This window comes from Cibotium barometz, chromosome 60 (assembly GCF_041138505.1).
Source record: "Cibotium barometz isolate CiBa-2024 chromosome 60, ASM4113850v1, whole genome shotgun sequence".
Lineage (NCBI taxonomy): Eukaryota > Viridiplantae > Streptophyta > Polypodiopsida > Cyatheales > Cibotiaceae > Cibotium > Cibotium barometz.
Window position 1 is genome coordinate 4,343,460 of NC_141105.1, and position 23,375 is coordinate 4,366,834.

The following is a 23,375-nucleotide window of genomic DNA, read 5'->3' on the forward strand; positions in this document are numbered from 1 at the left end:
TGAGGATCTTTTCTTTGGAAAGAAAAGTGACCTTGGGGGCACTTATGAGGATTGAGACATCCACGTAGTAGACGAGGGCTACTAGGGGTGTGCAAGACCTCATGGCCATGGAGCTACAAGGTGGGTGGTTCGACCTACTAGTACAGGATGCTGGGTTGGGGTCATCAGTACCAAGTAAGCTCGCAACAATTAGCACTCGAGGGTGAGTTGGGAGGACTTTGAGGTTAGGTGGTGGGTTGCTAGCCACAATCTATCGCATTCATGCGATGTATATGATGTCGGATCTATGAAACCTCGTTAGGGTTTCGGTTCTAGGTTAGATGATCCTTTGGAGTGGTCTGTGGAGACCTTACATGATGTCACATGCCATAAGGATTGCTATCGGCCAAATGGGGGTTATCTTCACACGCACTCAAGATAGAGACATGGCGAGTTGAGGGCATCCCAAGGAAGACTACAATTTTGCACGCTCTGTTGGACTAGAGAGTGTTAAGGAACATTACTTGTTTATATGCCTAGCGTATTATGAGATGTGAGGGAGGTTTTATTGCCTGTCCAAGATGGATTTAGCCCTCTTGCTTGGGTGATGCAATACAGTGATGACAACATGACTTCGGTGGTAGTGCTTGAGGAGAGATCATAGGATAATCATCTGCTAATGAGATATATTGACACATTGATGTTTTTTCAATTTTTTCATTTCCTGTTCTTCCATGGCATAGTATATCCATGGTACCATTGAATTACTTATGGTCTCATAGACCCTTGGTGTCTTCCGTAGACATTTATATAACTTTCATTCTTTCTTTGTCTCTCTTCAATGCATTCTTGATGCCTCTTCGGCATTAGTGCATAGCTTTGAAATATCTACAAATTGCTAAGGTGTTTGTTTTTTCAAATATCTTAGTTTATGATGTGAGACCCTTATAGACTTGCAAACCATAATTGTTATCCTTATTCTGATTTGATTACTATGCATCACTTTTCTTTGCCAAATGGATTCTGAGTTTTCCTTTTATATACATGGTCATTTTTGGACAAAATTAACAGATTTCATACTTTAGCTAGCCCATTTGATGAGTACCCACTGATGAGTAGCCATAGGTAGTTACTTTTGAAGTTTGTCATCAATGCAACTCTTACAACAGCTCAGGTGGTAGTTCATTTACTAAGTGGAGTCATGGGTAACATATTACTTTAAAGATGACAAAATTGTGACTATGAGAAGAGAGTAGATTAAGGTCAAAAAGACAACAGTACAGCATAAATGATCTAAGTAGAAATCCTTTAAGATGACAAAATTGTGACTATGAGAAGAGAGTATATTAAGGTCAAAAAGAAAACAGTACAGCATAAATGATCAAGGTACAAAATCCTTTAAATTTGGACAGTGTGGAAGACGCCAAATAATTGGAAACTGGAAATGGTTGAAAACTCTAAAGCAATTAGGTTGTGAAAAAAAATGCCATCGTTGGTTCTTTGCCATTGGTTTTCATTCAGAAATCTGAATCAAACCTGCAAGTATGCCTGTGTGATGGAGAAACAATTCTCGGCAATCCTGATTCTAAAAATGTGTATAAGTGTATCGTTGCATTTCAAATACTATCTAATGCTTGATGTCGGAGTTTAAATCATTTCTTGAATATCGTAACCTTGCAACTGCATATCGTAACGAACAAAAGTTTCCCTTTAGAGAAAGTCTACCTTAAGGATTTGAATAGATTAAAAACTAAGAAAAGAAAAAGGAAAAGGGAGAAAAAAAATGTTATTATTATCTAATGTCTAACGGAAGGCCACAAGGGTCTATGAGACAAAGATCGTCCAGTCCATTAATATACGCATGTATGCATAGTAGGCTGGAAAAATGTCCAAAACTTTATGAATCAAGTGTGTTATAGGATAGGCGTAAAAACATGAATACAACAATGGCATGTCAACTCCAAGACAGAAAGATGTATCTAAGGTTGCTTCTTGTCATTCCGATCATTATGAGTACTTGGTTTTGCAATCAACCCGCAGTAGTTGCATCTCTATTCAGTTTCTCTCTCTAGTTGCATCTCTCTTCAGTTTCTCTCTTTGCTCTTCTTGCTACAGTCTCCATACCACTGTCACATGCACCCATGCACTGAGGTGCCATGTGACACATTGGCTCATCATCAGTGCTATACTTGTACAAAATTAGAACCATTTTAGGATTATTTATCGTACACTGTGACCCTGTTGTGAGCCCCAATCCAGGGACATGTTGAGCACGAGCTACGTAGGTCCTTCCAAGCCTTAGGTGTCAGAGTTTCTCACTTAACCCACTTGGGGAACAGTCAGTCCATGTATTTCAGCCTAGCATAGGTACATATGACATGCATTTAGTAAGCATAGATGGCATAGGCATAGCCTAGCCTTATGACCAGCCTAAGGCCTTGCACATGGGCAGCCCGTGGCCCAGCTAAGGAGGCCAAACAAGAGCCACCAAGAAGGGCCAACACTTGGGCCTTGGCTGAGGCCAGCCCATAGGCCTGTCGGCCAGCCATAGAAGACCATAAGGGCCTGTCAGCCAGCAGCAAAGGCAAGCACAGCCACGTGTGAAAAAGATGGCTTAAAAGAAGAATTTAATGCTATTTCAGCAAGTCGTGAGCAAATAAACAGGCTAACAGCTACATCAGCAAACCAACCAACATGAAGAGGTGCATATATAAGGCGCCTTCAGTCCCATGCTAAAATCCTCTCATTCCTTCACAATTCAGCAATGATCAAGGGCGGAATTATGTGTGCTTGAGTCTCTTGACTTGTGCATACATACATGTTTCAGTCCAAGGCACCCGATGTCTTCTTCAACATTCAGCCATCAGTTTTGAATCTCCCTCAGTAGATTTGAGTGAGCGTTAAGGCTTCCGAAGTGGCCTCACAGTTGTCTTCGGAAAGCTTGATCATTCAGCCGATGTTTGGTCTACCTCGTCCTTGTGTTTGGCATTCCTCAGTCTGTAACTATTTGGCCCTCCTAGCTCTATTCACATGATGGAACCCTTGCCCGGACACAGGACTAGTGGAAGAAGGCATGGGGACAAGGACCAAAAGGTTTGCACATGGAAAAGCGCCAGTTTTGGTCAAAAAGTAAAGAAAAGCAGAAAGTTGACTACAAGCAAAGAGCACCACTGGCAAGAGGAGACTGAGCCAAACCAAAAAGAAAAAACCCACTTTTTCAAAAAGCACAGGACCTGCCAGGAGCACCGCCAAGAGGAGACTGAGCCGGACCAAAAAGCAAAAAGCCGCTTTAGGGCCAAAAAGCAAGGCCCTAAAACCAAAAAAGCAAGGCACAAGAACTTTGGAAAAGCTGGCCATATTTGAGTAATATTTTATTATTAAAAGATAAAAAGAGGAAAAGCAAAAGCCTTACTAGCTTTTGGCAAAAAGCAGGGCTCCCCGTCAAGTATTAAATAAGCTTGAACCTCTTGAAGCCCCACCATCGACAAGGTGTGGAGATCATCATTGAAGAGTGAAACTCTCCATTCATCACCCAAGCGTGGGGATTTTCTCCATTGCCACCTTGTTTGGCTGCCCCACTTTTCTATGATGCCTGCAACTATGTGCCATCTGTTGCCGGTGCTACCCCCTGCTTGGAGGTCATAGTAACAAAAAAACTTGTTTCTAGCTTTCGAAACCTCGAAACCTCAAAACTCAAAACTCAAAACTCAAAAACAGTTTTTAAAAACCTCGGAACCTCTCCAGTATGGCACTTTCGCCCAAATTTCAAGTTTCATTTCGCTCTCCCCCCCCTTCCCTGATTTTTCTAGGATTTTTATTTTCGTTTCTCTTCCATATCCTCCTCATCACCTTCCTTCCCTCTTCTTCTCCTGCCTCCCTCCTTCCCTTTTCCATCTTCTGCTACCTCCCTCCCCTTTTTCATCTTCTGCTTCTTCTTTCACCTCTACTCCTTCCTTCATTCTCTTCTTCTCTCCTCTTCTTCTCCCTTGCTCTTCTTCTCCTTTTCTCTTCTTCTCCTCTCTTCTTTCCCCTTTTTCTTCATACACCATCCTCCAATGTCTTAAATCTTTCCCAATTTCTACCTTCTCTTGTTCAATTTCTTAGGAGTCCTTGATTGAACCACTTGTGGCATCTAATCAAGCAAAATTGCCATAATGCCTCACCAAAATAAGGATGGTTTCCCAAGATGTGCGAGAAGATAGATTTTTTTCATCAATACACTATGTTTTTAGATGGCTACTATAAGTTCTTTAGGTATTTATACTTTCTGAAATTTTTGATTTTTCGAAACCTCGCGGTTTCTCAGCCGAGGGACCAAACCTTTCGAAACAAAACCTGAAAAACCTTGAAACAAAAAAAACCTCGAAACATTTCTTGTGATTATGTTGGCGGTGCCACCTGAATAGCTGGAAAGCGTCGCCTGTAGCCAGCCAGCCGCCACCGAACTGCTGTACTCGTCGTTGTCTCCAATTAGAGACACCAGCCACCTGTGCTTGCCAGCGCCACTTGAACTGTTGCCTGTGGCTGTCGGCGCTTACTATGCACTAGCCCCGCTGCCTGCCTTCTGGCTACCAGCATAGCCACCACCTACTGGCTTAACAACGCTGCTGTCAACCTGCTAGGTGCTGCCTTATACCAGCATTGCATGCGCCTGCCAACTGCTGCCAATGCTGCATGTTGACCAGCGCTACCACCTGTGCTTGCCGGCATTGCCGACACCAGTGACCACCTGAATTGTTGTGTGCCACTTGAAGAACAGCCATTCCATCTAAACTGAACCTCCGCCGCCCTCTGAACAATGCCACCTGCCCCACCACTACTGCCGTACAGCTGCCGTACCACCAGATATGTTGCCGCATGCTGTACTAGCTTGCCAATATTGTTGACAGTCATCTTATTCCCACGTGTACTCATCCTAAACATACACCCTTGTGCGTCCTTCTGTGGGTTGTTTCCTACACCAAATTGGGCACTGAACCTACAGCTCGTCATCTTAAGTTTCATCATTTGTACTTGTCTCCTGTGCACCTCGTCTGCAAGCTTGGGGATTTGTTGGATTTGGATTTGGTTTTGGATTTGGATTTGGACTTGGACTTGGATTTGGATTTGGATTTGGATTTGGATTTGGATTTGGATTTGGATTTGGATCTGGTACTAGCCCAATGAGAGATCTTGTGGGTCCTCCTCGTGGTGTGCTCGGCATCAGGATCTCGTGCCTCAACTTCAATATCGACTTGAGTTTCTACATCGGCATATTTGTTTGCTTTTGTATTCATTGATGTATTGATCTTGGCTTGAGAGCCCATGGATTGTTCCTAAATAAATTCTTGAAAGGAGGCGAGACTTGTTCCCCGCTCAGTGTTGTACTGTGCAAAGTTCCTTAAACCCTTCTCTCTCTCCCTCTCTCTATCTTCTCTCTCTATATTTATCTCTCTTTAATACGTGGTGGAATCTGTCACGGCACGCCCCACTGGGCTTACAATGGTATCAGAGCAGGATTTCCCTTGAGGAATATTTCTTGGGGTGACAGAGCCATGTCAAGAGTAGAGGGCAACCAAGGGCCTAATGAAGGGAACAACTATGAGGCCGATCCAAGACTTCAAGATGGAAACCAAGGTCGTCAATCCATTACTCATGAGACTGCGACCTTATCATCAAAAGAGTACCATGATTTTCAGCAATTTAGGGTTTGCTCAGAGATGATGAATTCCTTGCTTGGAGAGCCAAGCAAGAACAGGACAAAAGAAGGGCTCAAATGTTTGAAGATTTTATCAAGGATAGAGTCACTGAAGCCGAAGGAGTTGAAGCTGCTAAAGCTGATCTTCGTGCCAAAGGAGTCACCATTGCAGAAGGATCTAGAGCCACCACTCTATTTCTCAACGAGGAGACATGGAGGCTACCCATAGGCTTGCTATCTCATATGCAGCCTCTTCAGGACAAGCAAGGAAAAGGAAGGCAAAGGAACCTTCAACAACCAGCAAAGTGGACTTTAATCCGGGAGAGAAGAGCGTCAAGTTCGATGCTTTCTATGCAAAGAGGGATACATAAAAAGACTTATCTTTTATCAAGCTATTCGATGCCACTTTTGGGAGAGAGGACTTCTCCGAAAAGTCCAAGCTTTGCATGGTTTACATGCACTTGAAGGATGCCGCCTTGAATTGGTGGCTAAAAGTGATACAAGAAGCGACCGAGCCAAAGACATGGACTGACTTCAAGGTTATGTTCAACAAGAAGTTTCCCCCAACCTTTGAAGCGGGGATGTGCAAAAAGACTCAAGAGTGGGATGAGGTAAAGCAAAAAGTCGGTGAGAATGTGCAACTTACCTTAACAACTTTTCAGCTGTTTCATTGAAGTTTACTTCATATACTCCTATTCCACCACTAATGGAAATGCGTAAGTTGTGAATGGACTACAATCTAAGCTTATGCAAGCAGTGTATATGGCTGGTCCTAAAACTTCGAAGGGAGCTCAAGACAAAGCTTTGCAAGCCGAGGCTTTGTACATGCCTTGGATGGAGGGCAAGACAAAGAATGATAACCGAGATCCACCCCAAAAGAAGAAGTTTAAAGACCGATCCCCATCAAGAGCCAAGTCTCAAGAGAAGAAGAATATGAGTGAGGAGAAATCTCCACGTTTTCGAACAAAATTGTCCCTCAAGCAACGTGAGGAATATGCCAAAGAAGGAAAGTGTTTCCAATGTGGAAAGAAGGGACACTTGGCTGCAAATTGTCCTGACAAACTAGAGCAAGAAGCCAAAGAGACCGGAAGATCATCAGATAGACATCATGCCAATAAGTTCTCAAGTGGTTTGCAGTGGTGGTTAACCCATTGCAAGACTTGACAAAGAAAGTCGTGGGATCTTTGTGGACCAAAGCTGAAAAAGAATCCTTTGAAGCATTGAGATTTTATGCTAGCAAAGGACCAGTGTTAAAAGACAACAAGGTAGCGGATGTAATATCTCGTAGACCCATAAGCCATGCGGTTTCTATCGATTATCATATGGATTTTGTTTTCATGAAAGATCTTTATACTACAAATGAGGATTTCAAGGATATTCGAAATAGATTGCAAATGGAGATTTGGTGACCTCTTATGTCATCAAGGAGGGTTTTCTTATGATGCAAACCCACCATTTATGTGTGTGACAAAGGATTTGAGGCCAAAGTGATGGAAGAATGCCATGCTACAGCCAAAGAGGTGATAGTCCAAGTGGTAAAGTGTTTGCCTAGGACCGAAAGGTCTTGGGTTCAAACCCTGCTTGGACCCCTCGGCGGCACCTTTCATCCGCGCTCTCCATAAGCTTCCCTTTCGGCGTCGATCGTGTTCTGGCCGCCTTTCCCAGGAGGACTCCAGTGTAGCCCCTCCGCTCTCTGTGGTCGAGTGTGCTCGTCGCCCTCTTCAGAGGGCCGCGTAGATGGTCTTGTAGCTCACGACACCAGCGTGGCTGGGACGTTGAGCGAGTTGTAATGTTAACTATTAGTAGGATCTCTCTCCCGGAAAAAAAAAAGAATGCCATGCTACATGGAGCACAGAGGCATCTTGATTACAACTCAAGCTTTGGAGAGCTACTTCTATTGGCCCAGTATGAGAAAGGACATTGAGCAATATGTTTGCAAATATTTGGTTTGTCAGAAGGTCAAGTTTGATTGACAAAAAGCCACCAGGATTACTACAACTCTTGTCGATTCTAAATGTTCCATGGGAAAGTATTGCTATGGTTTTATCTTTGGATTACCAAAGTCAAGAAATGGGAATGATGGTATATGGACCTTTTCAGATTACCAAGAAGATGAACCATGTATGTTATTGGTTGGACCTTCTAGATCATTGGAGGATATATAATGCCTTCCATGTCAGTTTATTGAAACCATATACAGGACTACCCCTAGAGGAGCCTGTATTGCAGGGATCCACCAGAGGTGCAAGAGTAAGAAAGAGATTGTGCAACCAAAACAGATTGTGTTTCATTCTGTAAGAAAAAGAGGAAAGATAGTGGTCCAAAAGTTCCTCTTGCAAAATTCAAGTATTATTCGCCATTGGATGCGAAATGGATGTCAGAGGAGTACTTCAAGGACTATCCAGATATACCTTGAGCTTATGAGGAAGCGGTTGGTCCAGATGTATTTGAAGTACAGACATAGACGTCTTGCGAACAAGACAGATTCAAGAGGGAGGGATTGTACCTCTAGCCCTCTTCATTGTATATATATTGGAATGGAATTGATCATTATCTTGCTTATGTAATGGTAATTTGTGTCGGTTGCATACCAAATGACCCAAGGAGCAAGATTTGTGTTTGGGTGGCAACAATGCCATATGACCCATTGAATGGCCTTTATTTATGCCAAATGCCTTGGATTTCATAGTTGAGCGGTCATTATGACCAGATAGCCCAGATGACTATATTGGATTTCATAGTTGGGCAACCATTGCGACCAGATAGCCCAGATGACTATTGATGAATAGTCAGGCGGTCCTAGTGAACCAGATGGCCTTGAGGATTGACTCAGCGGTTTGCTTCGGGAGCCAAATAGCTCATTACCGGTTTTCGATGAGACCAACCACAATCCATGAACAGGAGAATCATTACTTGTGAATTGCATAATACTGATGTATGTATGTTTGAATTTCTTTGTGCTGTCTTTGATGTGTGGACAATGCTTGGATTTATGGCATGTGAGAGTCCACTGGGCTCTAGACTACCTGGCTAGTACTTGGAATACCCAATAGACGCGAATGATGCACACCTGTTTGTTGACTAGCTTCTGTCTAGTTTTTATAGGAGGTAGATATGGAATTATTTTATCTAACACATGTGACAGGTCATGAAGAAGCACAATCAAGAACAAAGCCATTGGTCAAAGATAAGGCATAAAGATGTTGCCAGATGAGCAAATGACACCAGAGATATGGGGAATGACTAGATGCACAAGCTCACCAGATGGGGCTAGTACTTGGAACATATGGATATGCTTGGAACACTTGTATTCCGCAGTTGAGGACAACTCCGATACAAGAGGGAGGCAATGTAACTATTTGGCCCTCCTAGCTCTATTCACATGATGGAACCCTTGCCCGAACATAGGACTAGTGGAAGAAGGCATGGGGACATGGACCATTAGGTTTGCACATGGAAAAGCGCCAATTTTAATCAAAAAGCAGAGAAAAGCAAAAAGTTGACCGTGAGCCAAGAGCACCACTACCAAGAGGAGATTGAGCCTGACCAAAAAGAAAAAAAGCCGCTTTTTCAAAAAGCAGCTCTAGGGCCAAAAAGCAAGGCCCTAAAGCCACAAAAGCAACGCACAAGAACTTTGGAAAAGCTGGCCATATTTGAGTAATATTTTATTATTAAAAGTTAAAAGAGGAAAAGTAAAGTGAAAAAGAAAAGCAAAAAGCCTTGCTAGCTTTTGGCAAAAAGCAGGGCTCCTCTCAAGTATAAAATAGGCTTGAACCTCTTGAAGCACCATCAACAAGGCCTGGAGATCATCATGGACGAGTGAAGCTCTCCATCAACGTCATCGACAAAGCAAGGCGCTCATCATCGTTATCATCATCTTCATCACCCAAGCGTGGGGATTTTCTCCATCGCCACCCTGCTTGGCCCACTTTTCTGTGCTGCCTGCACCTGTGCGCCACGTGTTGCCGCTGCTGCTCCCTGCTTGGTTGTGCCACACCTGAACTACTAGAAAGCACAACCCGCAACCAGCCAGTTGCCGCCGAACTGTTGTACTGGTCGTCGTCTGCAACTAGAGACGCCAACCACCTGTGCGCTGCCTACGGTTGCCAGCGCCACTTGACTTGTTGCCTGTGGCTGCTGTCGCTTACTGTGCACTAGCCACTGCCTGCCTTCTGGCCGCCAGCTGCTGCTGCCAGCGTAGCCACCACCTACTGGCTTGACAACACTGTTGCGCCGCCTGCGCCTGCCAGCTGCTGCCCGCTGATTAGCGCTGCCACATGTGCTTGCCAGCATCGCGGACACCAACGCCCACTTGAACTACTAGGTCACATGTGCCACTTGAAGAACAGTCGTTGCCATCTGTACCGAACCTTTGCCGCCCTCTGAACAGTGCCACCTACCCGATCGCTACTACCCTACAGCTGCCCTACGTCCAGATTTGTTGCCGCCTGTTGTACTTGTGTGCCATATTGCTGACCGCCGTCTTATTATCGGGTGTACTTGATCCTAAACGTACACCCTTGTGCGTCCTTTTGTGGGCTGTTTTCTACACCAGATTGAGCACTGAACCTACAGCTAGTCATCTTAAGTTTCATCATTTGTACTTGTCTCCTGTGCACCTCGTGTGCAAGCTTGGGGATTCGTTGAATTTGGATTTGGACTTGGATTTGGATCTGGTACTAGCCCCCTAAGAGATCTTGTGGGTCATCCCCGTGGTGTGCTCGGCATCAAGATCTCGTGCCTCGACTTCAACATCGACTTGGGTTTCTACATCGGCATATTTGTTTGCTTTTGTATTCATTGATGTATTGATCTTGGCTTGAGAGCCCGTGGATTGTTCTTAAATAAATTCTTGAAAGGGGGCGGGCCTGTTCCCCGCTCAGTGTGTGTGTATTGTGCAAAGTTCCTTGAACCTTTCTCTCTTCCTCTCTATCTTCTCTCTCTATATTTATCTCTTGGATACGTGGTGGAATCTGTCCAGGACACCCCGCTAGGCTTACACAGTCAACCATCATCACAGTAAGTTTTCTACATTGTAAAGAAGTTCTTTAAAACAATAAAGCAAATACTCCTACTTGCGGGAGGGGGCCCTTAAGTGGGCAGATTGGGACCCAATTTGGTGTCGACTCTACATGTTCTCTCTTTAGACTATCTCCCGTAATAAAGATTAAAGTGGATTGCTTCATGCTCACTAGAATAAAGGTGTAAAGAAGGCCTTGTTGCGAGTTGCACGATCAAACCGGCTGCATGTTACATTGTCATTAGAGCTTTACTTTGTGACCCAACGTGGCTACCTACAATGAGTGCATTCCGTGGATGGCAAAACTGAGGTCAAGAAAAACCACCCAACCGTGCACCATGTTAGGATAACAAGAAAGAAGCTTCAAAGAAAACACCACCATAGAAAGTGTCCACGAAGACAACACTGCAAAAAAAAGTGTCCAAGAAGACACCACAAAAGAAGAAACGCTTCCACAAAGCTAAAAATTTCCTTCAAGAGCTGATGGAGCAAAACAGGCTACTGAAGTTACAACTTCAACAAGCAAAAGAAGCAAAAAGGCCTAAAGAGAAGGTATATACAAGAGAACTCTCACAAGAAGTAGGATCTTTCACAGCACAAAACTTTAAAACTCAAATTGCACAATAACAAGGATAGAGAAGAATATTGTATTATTCAAGTGCTACAATAGATGGCAAAGCCCCACACCCGTGTAAGGGAGCTTTGATGGCTGATCTGGAAATACTACGACAAAGGTTGTATGCTAGTAGAAACTAGGGACAGTTTTATCATTGATGAACTTTGTGGAGAAGAGGGGCTAGCCGTGTATCTATATAGGCATGTATATGCAGGACGGCCATGACATGATCGCGTAGGTCCGCGGTCATAGTTAGTGCCACCGTCTGCAGTGCAGACTCGGCCCATAAGGATTAATCTTGAAACTGCATAACAGTTGCCCCATCTCCCATATTCCTGTGTATAGATGGCAATGAAGCATAGTTGCTTGTGGCAAGTCACTGGAGATTGGGAAGTGGGGTTTTACACAACAAAAGCTTTGGAATCAACACTAGCTTCAACAAAACAGTTTTCAATCTGTTTTCACTGCATGAATGTCATTGGAAATCTGGCATGTGATTCCCATGAAGCTTGTTATCTTGAGAAATCCTTGATAATACACTCGTATTACAAGGGGGGTTGGCCCTATTACTTGTGTTATTAAAATTTCAGCATTGCTATCTTGTTTGGTGTTGTGCCATTTCATCTTGTTAAATAGTATTAATAGTTTGTAAGTGTGTGGTGACAAGATTGTGCTCAACCCCATTTGGGGGTATTTCATTAGTATCAGAGCCTAGGATCTTCCTCCTTTCTATGGAAGACTGCATACATGAACTTTTAGTGCTTTTAAGTACTATGGGCAGCCATACAGGTAGTGTTGTGAATGTATATTCAAGAAGGCAAGCCCTTGGAGAACAAGTTGTTGATGATGAACAACCAACCCATGCACAAAAAGAACACCATGCTGAAAATGTATCCCGAGCATTGCATGGTGGTCGTGCAAGAGGGACATCCATCCTGCGGTAACGGGAAAGACCGTGATGACCATGTGTTTGAAGGACAGCCATCCCGTGGTAAAGAGAAAGTGAAGGACACTAATGAGCATGATGCTATGCAAGCTGAGATGAGAAATCTCAAGTGGCAGCTTCGTGACAAGGATGCCCACTTAAAGGGTTTGCAAGAAGATCCAAGTGCAAAACAGGTAATGGAAGCACAAAGGCACTCAGCTTTCGTGAATCATGCATTGGAAACTAATGCATTGGAATAGGGTGTCAAACCAAGAGAGATGGCACTCTCTTTTCTCCTCGATCAAGGTGATGTAGTGGAAGGAAAGAGGGTGAGCTTATGTTTAAGAAGCTCCCTTGCCAATGAGGTGATAGCCCAAGTGGTGATGGGTTTGCCTAGGACCAGGAGGTCCTAGGTTCAAAACCCCACACGGTGCTTCCTCGGCGACATCACCTATGAATGGATTAAAAAAAGCGCCTATGGGTGGTGAAAAAATAGTAACTACAGGAGGATCTTTGGCCTAAGGGAAGAAGTAGCAACCTTCTCCAAACCCACCTAGAGTCGCTTCCACAAAGCTGAAATCTGTTATTCATCATGAGAGAGAAGAGGTGTCTCACTATGCCTCTACTACACATGGTACCCCATCTCACAGGCATGCCTCTTCACTTCCACTCACCACAGGGAATCGACTCATGTTTTGGCCTCTACAATGATGGAAACATAGCATAATGTTCCTCGTCCCCTCTGCATTCGCCCAGCCCCTGCCCGCCTCTTCCCCCATCCTGTTGAGCTCCCTCCTTCCCTCGCCTTCCAATCTGCCCCACCTCTTGTGAGCCCCCCGAAAACACCCCCCCGCCCTCCCCCCTCCTTCCCGCCATTGCCCTCTCCTCCCTTCTGCCTGTGCCTGCCCTACCCCTCCCCCTGCCCACCTTCTGCTAGCTGCTTGTCCCGCTTGCTCCCTCATCTCTTCGTCTCTCTTGCTAGCCACTCCGCCTCCGATTCTTTTCATTCATTCGATCACTCCCTCCGCCTTTCCGTTCCTCGTGCCGCCTCCTCGCCTCCCCCCCTTCAGCATTTTCTCAAGGCATGTTTCCAGCTTTCGGCAGTTTTTCCTATCGGCAAGTTTTTGCCTCTTCTAGTCTTGAAACCCCAGGAGGACTCCATGGCAACCGCTCTGTCATCCCCGACCAAGGCTGTCGTTCCTTGCCTCTCTTTTTCAGAAACAGACCTCCAGCTCCTTGCTTTGACAGTCGCATCCTTAAAGCCCTCCACCTTGGTATGCAAGATTGTGGGTAGCCACCCAGCCATAGTAGCAAGGGAACCCCGTTTCCCCCCATTGGGAACAGTGGAACGCGTTCCCCCATCGCGTGGACAAGTGGAACGCCGGGAACGCATGCTGGAACGTGGCGGTGATCGAAAAATGGTGGAACGGCAGGGAACGTAGGTGGAACGCTAGGTGGAACGCGCCAGGGAACGCTAGCCTGCCGTTCCCCCACGTGGGAACGTGCAGGTGACGTGGAATTTAAAAAAAAAAATGAAGCCCGTAAGCCTTGCAGCGCTGGGCGCTTTTCGGAAATCCGCACAAGCCCGTACGCCGCCCGTCGCCCGTCGCATTTCGCCGTTGCTGTCCACGACTCCACGAGTACAGCCGCCAGGCTCCAGCGCCCGTACTGTCCTGCCCGTACAGCAGCGCCCGTACAGTCCTGCCCGTACAGCAGCTGTACTTTCAAGTTTCAACTCCTGAGTCTTGACAATATGTACTGCAGCCTGCTGCCTGCATAGTACAGTACTACAGTCGCCCCAGCCACCACTGGCAGCCAGGCCCCCAGCCCTTGCACTGTGCAGACTACAGTCATCTAAAAGGCAAGGCAGCAAGAAGCTTTTCTCTTTTTTTTTTGAACTTTGAACTTTTGGTGTTTTAAAAATTACCTATGGTGAATCACAATCTGGACTGCACACTGCACAGTGCACAGTCTCTCCCCATTAAACAGAAGAAAAAAAAGGACTCATTTCTCTGGAATGGTTAACTTTGAAAGCCTATTCAACTTTTTGCCCCAATTTGCAGACATCATGGCTTACTCGGGTTCAAAGCGATCAGCTTCGAATGCTACTTGGTGGGACGAGGTTGAAAGGCTAGAAAGGTATTCATCTAAGGGAGGTGCAACACGATGGAAATGCAAGCAATGTAACAAAGAGAAGTCAGGTTGAGCAAACCGTGTCAGAGCACATCTATGCCATGTGAACAATGAAAAAGCACAAGTGAACAAATGCCCAGGGACAACACCTGAAATGCGTAGAGAGCTTTTGGCAAAGTACCCAAGTGAAGAGGAGAAAGCATGTGCACGAAAGAAACCGGCAGTTGATGCATCTTACTTCAGTAGACAAGGGGAAGATGTACACTTGGGAGATGGACAACAGTATGGAGGACTTGGGAGCTTTGCATTTTCCCAAGATTCGCAGTCTATGGGTGCAAGTTCCGGCAAGCAGCAAACCTTGGGAGCAGCTTGGGATCCCCGCAAGAAAGAGAGGGTAGATGCAGCTGTTGCAAGGTTCTTTTATCATGATCATGTAGCATTCAATGTTGCCAGGTCTCCATATTTCATTGAAATGGTCCAGGAGATTGCACGATATGGCCCAACATACAAGCCTCCTTCATATGAGACCATACGCACCACCTTGTTGCAAAAGGAGAAAGCTGCAATTGAATGTGCTTTAGAGTCTGTGCATGAAAGTTGGGCAAAGAATGGTGTGTCACTTATTGCAGATGGTTGGAGTGACACTCGAAAAAGGTCCATTCATGGCATGGTTGCTTATTCTCGAGGAAGAATGCAATTCATTTCCTCACATGATGCTTCTGGGACTGGAAAAACTGCAGATCAGCTTGTGGAAGAGTGGGCCGAAGGTATTGAGAAAGTTGGACCAGAGAATGTTATTCAGTTCTTAGCTGATGGTGAGGCAACAAATAGAGCAGCTGGTCTTAAGCTTGAAGACAGGTATCCGCATATCACATTCAGTCCATGCTTTGCTCATTGTTTGAGCAACTTATTGAAGGATGTTGGCATGGGTTGATCCACACATTCAAAAAGGCAAGGAGATAATAAGCTTCATTCAAAACCATCAGTTTATTTTGAATGAATTCCGCAAGAGGTCGGCCAAAAAGGATCTCTTGAAGTACTCAGAGACACGCTTTGGTTATAACTTTCTCATGATGAAGAGGTTATCCAAAGTGCAATTGCCTTTGAAGCAGTTGGTTGTATGCAATGAGTGGATGGGATGGGCACTTTCTCGCTCAAGAGCCGGCATAGAGGTTGCAAGAACCATACAAGACTTCACATTTTGGGATGAAGTCAATACTATCAATGCTATGATGAAGCCGATCATGCGCTTGATGCGGATTGCAGATGGACGGGAGCCATGCATTGGCAAGGTTTATGAGGGGGCTGACCGAATGATCGAGAAAATAGGGGAAATGGGCTTGTCTGATGAGAAATATGCAGAGGTTCGAGAATTATGTGAAGCACGATGGAATGGTTATCATTCTCCTATGCATGCTGCAGCGTATGTCTTGGATCCCGAGTTCCAAGGATGTGGACAAGAGGCCGATGATGAGGTGATGGATGGTTGGGAGACAGTGCTTTCTAGGCAGGTTCGTGATGCAGATAAACGAAGGTTGGTGAAAGACCAACTTGGATTTTATCGCAGCAAGTTGGGAAGGTTTGGATCGGCTGATGCTCAGAGAGATAGGTTTAAGATAGGGGCTGCTTTATGGTGGGAGGATTATGGGGCTCGTACACCACAGCTTCAATCATTGGCAGTAAGGATCTTGTCTCAAGGTGCAAGCTCCTCTCCGATTGAGCAGCTATGGAGTGTGTTCGGCCATGTTGCATCCAAGAAGAGGAACAAATTTGGGACAAAACAAGTCAATGACTTGATTTTTGTAAGTGCTAATTTGCGCTTGCTTGGTGATATGGCATCTCCCAAACCAGAGAAGTTTATATTGCTTGATGATGAGTCCTCGGATGATGAGGAGACACATGGACTTGCAGATCCTGGTCAGGATGGGATTGAAGATTTGGATGCTGCAGATGTTGGTCTTGATGATATGGCTTTCTTGGATGACATAGATGATAGTCTCCTTGATGGCATCACTGGCAGTAGCCATGCATGATATCTCCTTACTATTTGCAATGTGCATGTCACCTTGAGGCTTGGACTTTGGACTTGGATTGTTTCTTTTTTCTAGGTTGTGCCAGCTGGGCCACATTTTGTGCTTTTTGTCACTTATGTCATGTATGATGTGGGCTAATTTATTTTGACTTGTGAGATCTGTTCAGTGTTAGTATCTAGCCATGCAAATTATGGTGCACTAGACTTTAGTGTGTCTCTGATTTGGTTATATAAATGTGCATTGTATGTTAAGATTTATCGTCATTTCTAGGAATTATCTAGGTCGTTCCCTGTTTCCGTTCCCCCTCGTTCCCGTTCCCCCTTTTTCTCGTTCCCGTTCCCCTGGTGGTGCTTTCGTTCCGTTTCCGTTCCCGTTCCGTTGCTACTATGCACCCAGCGCGCGGACAGCTCAGGGATCTATTACAGGCTAGCCTCGTTGGCGTGCCAAGAAAGATCACTGATATTCATCCTTTGGGATGTGGCTACTATCAGGTTGAGTTCGCCTCGCCAACAGCGTCGAACCATAGTTGCATTCCGTACCCGTACTCATCCGATGTGTACCTTCAGCACTTTCCGTACCACTCCATACGTACCGTACCTCGTACGGATAAGGTCCTCGTACCAAATATGAGGTTCAATGTACAACATTTATTTGGCCCTTCTTTTAATTATTTTAGTCAATGGTCATTACTCAGTAGTTAATAGTAGCTTAGTTTTCATTTCAGTATTACCGTTGTCTTTCATGCTAATTCTGTGTGGATGCTAGATATCCCTTATTTTATATATACATACATATATATATATAATAAAAAACGTGAACGTACTTAAAGTACTTATCTTGATGTGTACTTTACGTACTCGTACCGTACACGTACCATACCGCAACGTACCTAAAGTACTCAACCACTATGCATCGAACAGAGTCATGCAGCTAAGCCCTCTCGCACTGCATACGGCCTAGACCTTCTTTGCCAGGTGGCAGCACGGCTTCCACCCAGCATTCGACTCTCTAGCTAGCATTTCAGGATTTCCCGTGATAGTTTGCTTCCCAAGCCTTAGGAAGGAGTACCTCCCTCTCCTCTTGGTGATAGGTGAAGCGCTATCAGGAGAGTGATGGAATCTCCCTCCACCGCCGCTTCGGTTCTTCCTCGGGTGGCCAGGATTCCATCCCTTCGGATCTGCGTAGCCTCTCCGTATGCAATCCCACATGCCATATCTCTTCCTTGCCTTCAAGGAGCCCATACTCTCGCCTCCCAGGCCAATGCTTCATATGCAAGCATATAGGACATCTCGCTAGAGCTTGTCCTCGATATCAGTCCAGGAGACCACCCCAAGTGCCCCACCCGGCGATTCCCAGCTTAGGTCCTCTTTAGAAAGGTGGGGGGGAAGTTGGCAAGGGGAAAAGAGCACCAAGATCCAGCCACGGCCGCCACTGATGCAAGAGCGTGGCAGACCGTTGGCCCAGCACAAAGACGGCACCCGACTTCCAGAGCTGAGCGACGCCGCCGAGCGCGCCAAGCTGGCAGGGTACAATATGATACAGTTTCATCAAAGAACTGTTTCTAGCATTTATCTTAGCAACCCCCTGATGGTGATGCCCCACCACCCACCCCACAACTACCTCAAGGAACCCACCCCCGGCCCCTCCAGTTTGAAGGTCGTTACCTTGCCGAGATTCCTATCCAGGTTCCCAGATCCCAGTGAGGCCCTTTGGCCCTATAGAGCCTTTGGCGGACCCTTCCTCGCATCCCTAGCCTCCCCCTCCCTCTCACAGGAGGATTCCTCTCCTCCTCTTCCTTCTCCCACCCCTCAGCTACCCCGTCCCCCCCCCCCCCCCCTCTTCTTTTCGGCTTCAACTCTCCCCTCAACAGCTTCCTCTGATCCAACTCCTTCGGAGCCCCCTCTCTAGGCCTCGAGGAGATTAGCAATTTACTGTAGGAGTCAACACAGAGAGCAGATTGGCTCGATTCCATGTGTAGGAGAGGAGCATTTGCCGAGGCCTTGCACCCCCCCCCTCCCCCGCGCGGCAGTTCCAAACTTAGCTGCTCTTTAGAAAGATGGGGGGAAGTTGGCCTCCAGGTAGCAGAGCACCAAGATCCGGCCACGGCCGCCACTGATGCAGGAGCGTGGTAGACCATTGGCCCACGACAAAGCTGCCACCCGACTTCCAGAGCCGACTTCCAAAGCTGAGCGACGCCACCAAGCACACCAAGCTAGCAGGGCACAGGATGATACGGTTTCGTCAAAGAAACGCTTCGAGCATTTGTCTCAGCAACCCCCTGATGGTGATGCCCCCCCCCAACACCCAACAGCTACCTCGAGGAACCCACCTCCGGCCCCTCCGGTTTGAAGGTTGTTACCTTGCCGAGATTCCTCTCCAGGTTCCCAGATCCCAGTGAGGCCCTTTGCCCCTACAGAGCCGGACCCTTCCTCGCATTCCCAGCCTCTCCCTCCCTCCTCTTCCTTCTCCCACCCCTGGCTACCCCGTTCCCCCCCCCCCCCCCCCCCCCCCAGACACCCAACAGCTACCTCTCGAGGAACCCACCTCTGGCACCTCCGGTTTGAAGGTCGTTACCTTGCCGAGATTCCTCTCTAGGTTCCCAGATCCCAACGAGGCCCTTTGCCCCTACAGAGCCTTCGACGGACCCTTCCTCGCATCCCCAGCCTCTCCCTCCCTCCTCTTCCTTCTCCCACCCCTGGCTACCCCGTTTCCCACCCCCCCTCCCTTCTTCTTTTCGGCTTCAGCTCTCCCCTAAGCAGCTTCCCCTAATCCAACTCTTTCGGAGCCCCCCCTCTAGGCCTCGGGGAGATTAGCAATTTATTGTAGGAGGCAGCACAGAGAGCAAATTGGCTGGATTCCGTGAGCAGGAGAGGAGCATTCGCCGAAGCCTTGCTTCTCTTCAGCGACATCAGGAGAGCTCCCCAAATAGCCCGTAGATTGAGGGACAATTGGCTACCGCCCGTATTGAGCTTAGATCAATAGAGGAGCGGAGGGTGGAGTATAGATACCATGCCAGAGGTTCCTTTTGGACATAGGCAGGAGATAGGTCACCAGGGATTTCTTCGAGATTGCAAGCTTCCATAGGCAGAGAGTGTCAAAATATGCAACGGAGATGATAACCAAATCTGAAACCACAGGAGTAAGTAGAGTGCAGAAAATAGACAGCGCAAGAGAAGGAGAGAGATAAGTGTGTAACTCTTCTCTATACACAAGATCCCGAATATGAAAACAAGATACAATGAGTGGGGAGCCATGGGGCAATTTTATATGGCCCCATATATGCAGTCAGCCTGCAGTAGGGACAGCCGACAGGACAAAAATGTCCACGACCAATGAATATCACTAGTCGGCCAGCTTCTCAGGGTCGGCCCTCACACGTGTGGAGTCGGCCAGCAGCAAAGAGAATCTGGGACTGCCTGTGAGACCAGTCGGCCAGCATCTGGTACAGCCAACAAGTCCAATACTGCCTCCCACACCATGGAAAAATAGAAAAAAATGGGAAAAAAGGTCAGTCTCCATAGCCATAGAGTCTGCATGTGTCAGTCCTCTTATCCACTTGAAGAATTCATTAGATGGGGCATGTAGAAGCCAACCATAGCTTAAGACTTGCATCAGTAAGCTTGGAGGGCATATGTGCATGGGCCAGCCCATAAGGCACCCATCATGGGGATTGCCTTGCATAAGGGTCTAAGAACCCTCTGCCAATCCACATGAGTAGGCCAATCCACATGAGTAGGCCAGCCATCATGGCTGTCCTACTCTACACATGACAAGGATGGGGAGCATTAGCAGTCTCCAGACAGCAGCCATTCGGAGCCTATATGAGCCTTCAGACATTAGTCGGCCATCATTCAACCCATCAAGAAAGTAGTTGGTCATCATCTAACCCATTTGTAATAAGTCAGCCAGCACCTGCCAGTTACTTACCTAGTGCTTATTGCTGCTATAAATAACAGTCCAATAATTTGGTTTTCATCTTCTGTGAGTGCATGAAGTATGCAAGACTGGCTTTCGAGTGGAATTTGAGGAGTATTCAGTTGCTCTACGGGACCGTGAGACTGGCCAGGTTTGGGAAGGCGGTGTGGAGAATGGTATCTACAAGCTCTCTGCACTCTCCTCATTGACAGGTTCTCAAGTCGGAGATCAATGGCACTTTCGTTTTGGCCACTTAAATGTGGATGCACTGTACGAGCTTTCCGGGACCAGATGGTGGTTGGCTTGCCAGATGTTGGCAGCAGGCAAGGACGTTGCAGTTCTTGCATACGTGGTAAGCAGCACAGGGAATCCTTTCCGAAGTAGGCTTCTAGGCGGGCTTCAAAACCATTGGAGTTGATTCACACTGACTTGTGTGGACCTCAGCAGACACCATCATTGGGAGGATCTCTCTATTTCATGCTACTTGTTGATGACTGTACCAGATTCACGTGGGTCTACTTTCTTTCACAGAAGGACCAAGCTTTTGCACGGTTCAAGGATTGGCACATGATGGCGGAAAAAGAGACTGGATTGCAGGTAAAGACTCTCAGGGCTGACAAAGGGGGTGAATTCTCCTCGAATGTATTTCTCAGATTTTGTGCAGATCATGGCATCAAGAGGGAACTGGCCAATACAGGATCGCCTTCAGAGAATGGAGTTGTAGAACGCAAAAACAGGACTGTGGTGGAGATGGCGAGGACCATGTTGCAGCATCGTGATCTTCCTCGTCCACTTTGGGGAGAGGCTGTTTCAACGGCTGTCCATACCCTCAACCGGTCTCCAACGACTTCAGTACCTGATATGACTTCGTTTGAGGCATACTTTGGTAGGAAACCTGATGTCTCGCACTTCCGTGTTTTTGGGAGTGATGCGTATTTACATATTCCGAAGAAGCAGAGGGGGGGCTTGACTATCTACTTCAGTTTACAGTTTTACCCTCGGCTCAGGAGCAGTAAGAGGCAGCCAACTATTGCCCTATCTTCGACACAGGCAGAGTACCGGGCTGCTTGTGGTGCTGCTTGCGAGGTTGTGTGACTGCGGAGGCTGCTAGGTGAGATTGGGTTTCCACTGAAGGAGCCCACAGTCATCCATTGTGATAACCAGAGTTGTATAGCTATTGCTCGGAACCCGGTCTTCCATGCCTGGACCAAGCACATAGAGATACAGTATCACTTTGTACGTGAGGATCTTGGCTGGTGACATCTTGCTACTTTATTGTTAGACGGAGGACAATGCGGTAGACCTCTTCACGAAGTCTCTACCTCAGGCTACGCTCAGGCAGCACTCCAGCTCCCTAGGGGTTGATTTCACAGCCAGGAGCTGAGAGGGGGTGTTAGAAGTCATCTCCTGTCTTTATTAGACACCAGGGCCTCTGTTGTGGGTGTGCCCGCCCTTTGTAGGTGTTTTATCATTTTTCCTCACTCTGTCTTGGCAATTTTAGGTTTCCAATTGCATGAGGAGGTGGAGGATTGAAGGATGGTTTATATTCTTCAGGAAGGTTTTTTTTGTTTTTTTTAATCTTGTTTCCACGGTCATATGTTAGGGGAACATCAACTTCAGTTGAGCTGGCTCGTTGATATGTGGCTATGTGAAAGTAGGCAGATTCAGGTGGCTAAGGTTTAGATTTAATAAATCCAAGGTTATTGGCTATTTATTAAGCAGGGACGTAAAGAATACGGGAGGCATGCTTGCCCCCCTTGCCGTCGGGAATAATCTCCATCCGACCCTCACTGTGTATCGGAATGGTGGAGTTGTCGCCAATGAAAATGCAACCTGACTGCCGTTTCAGATCCAAAAAGAATTCACGGGACGGAGTCATGTGCCTGGCAGCACCACTGTCAAGAATCCATTCCCAGGTATCCTTTGCGGTGAAGCCAACTGCCTCCTCGCTCGAAGACGATGAGGCATCTAAGTCCATCATCTCTAAGTGCACAAATGCAGGAGTCTTTGCAGCCGAGGTTGAAGAATCAGCACTCTTCCCAGTCTGCTTAGGACACTTCCTCCAATAGTGGCCTTTCTCGCCACAATCATTGCACGACCTCTCGGCCTTCAGTTTCTCTCGTTCTGTGTCAAGCTTCTTCTCACAAGACTTCTCCGGTGAAGCCTTCCCTTCGCCCTTGTTGTTATTCCGACCTTTCGGCCGTTGGCCAGTTAAGGCCTCCAAACCTCGTGAATCGTTCCTCCTGGTCCAAGACCATGGGCACAAGCTCCTCCCAGGTAATGGTGCTTAGCCTGCCACTAGTAATCAAAGAGGAGTAGAAAGCGGAATACTGAGCAGGCAAGTGGGACAGCAAAGTAATCGCCATATCTTCTGATGATATCTCCTTCCCAACCTAGAGGACTTCCTGCTGAAGGGCATGCAGCTTGTTAATGTGCTCCCGCATCGTCGACAACTTTGCAGGGTTCATAACCCGCATCTGTACTTCCAAGGAAATCCTCTTCATGGGCGATACCCTGTTATAAAGAGAAGCCAAGTGCTGCCATATGCCTCTGGCCAGTGTCATATGCTTTACGTGATTGATTACTTGCGGTGTGCAGTTGAGGAAGATAAATGACAGGACCCTGGCATTGACACGATCCCACATCTGTGCCTGTGCCTCGCGGTCCTTCCTCGTTGACAGTAACTCCCCTTCCTCTGCTTCCGGCCGTGGAACCCCGATAACGATGAAATCAGCAAGGTTATATGACTCCAACACAGACTCCATCATAACCTTCCAGATGCCTTAATTGTTCCCGTCCAACTGACGGTCCACTGGGAACGTGGGGAGTGTTGGGATCTTCACATGCTTCTCAGCCAGCTCTAACAAATCTGCCATCGCGGGGATGTAACTGAAAAGGGTGGGTGGGTGAGAAAAAAAACTTTAAACTTGCAAGTGGCTGTCCAGCAACTCAGTCCGCCTTCCTCTTGCTTCTTCTCTTCCCGAACAGTCCCTAACAGTCCACCAATCAGCAACGCAACAATCCCCCTCTTGCTCAAAAAAACTCCCAAGATCTCTCAAGAGCCTAGGGCTCTGATA

At 46.7% G+C, this 23,375-nt stretch overlaps 1 protein-coding gene across 3 annotated transcripts in view; it reads right to left on the bottom strand.

Annotated features, from left to right (window-relative positions):
• Positions 1-1,418: 1,418 nt before the first annotated feature.
• Positions 1,419-23,375, bottom strand: part of LOC147604894 (uncharacterized) — a 107,604-nt gene continuing 85,647 nt past the window's right edge. Inside the window, exon 10 of one of the 3 annotated variants that reach the window (XM_086794333.1) lies at positions 1,419-1,659. In XM_086794333.1, coding sequence (XP_086650459.1) covers positions 1,627-1,659 — 33 coding nt within the window. In that variant the 3' untranslated portion in view covers positions 1,419-1,626. Of the gene's footprint in view, positions 1,660-1,838; positions 2,338-23,375 lie in introns of those variants that run through there. The other 2 variants (XM_086794334.1, XM_086794332.1) reach the window with 2 other exon arrangements.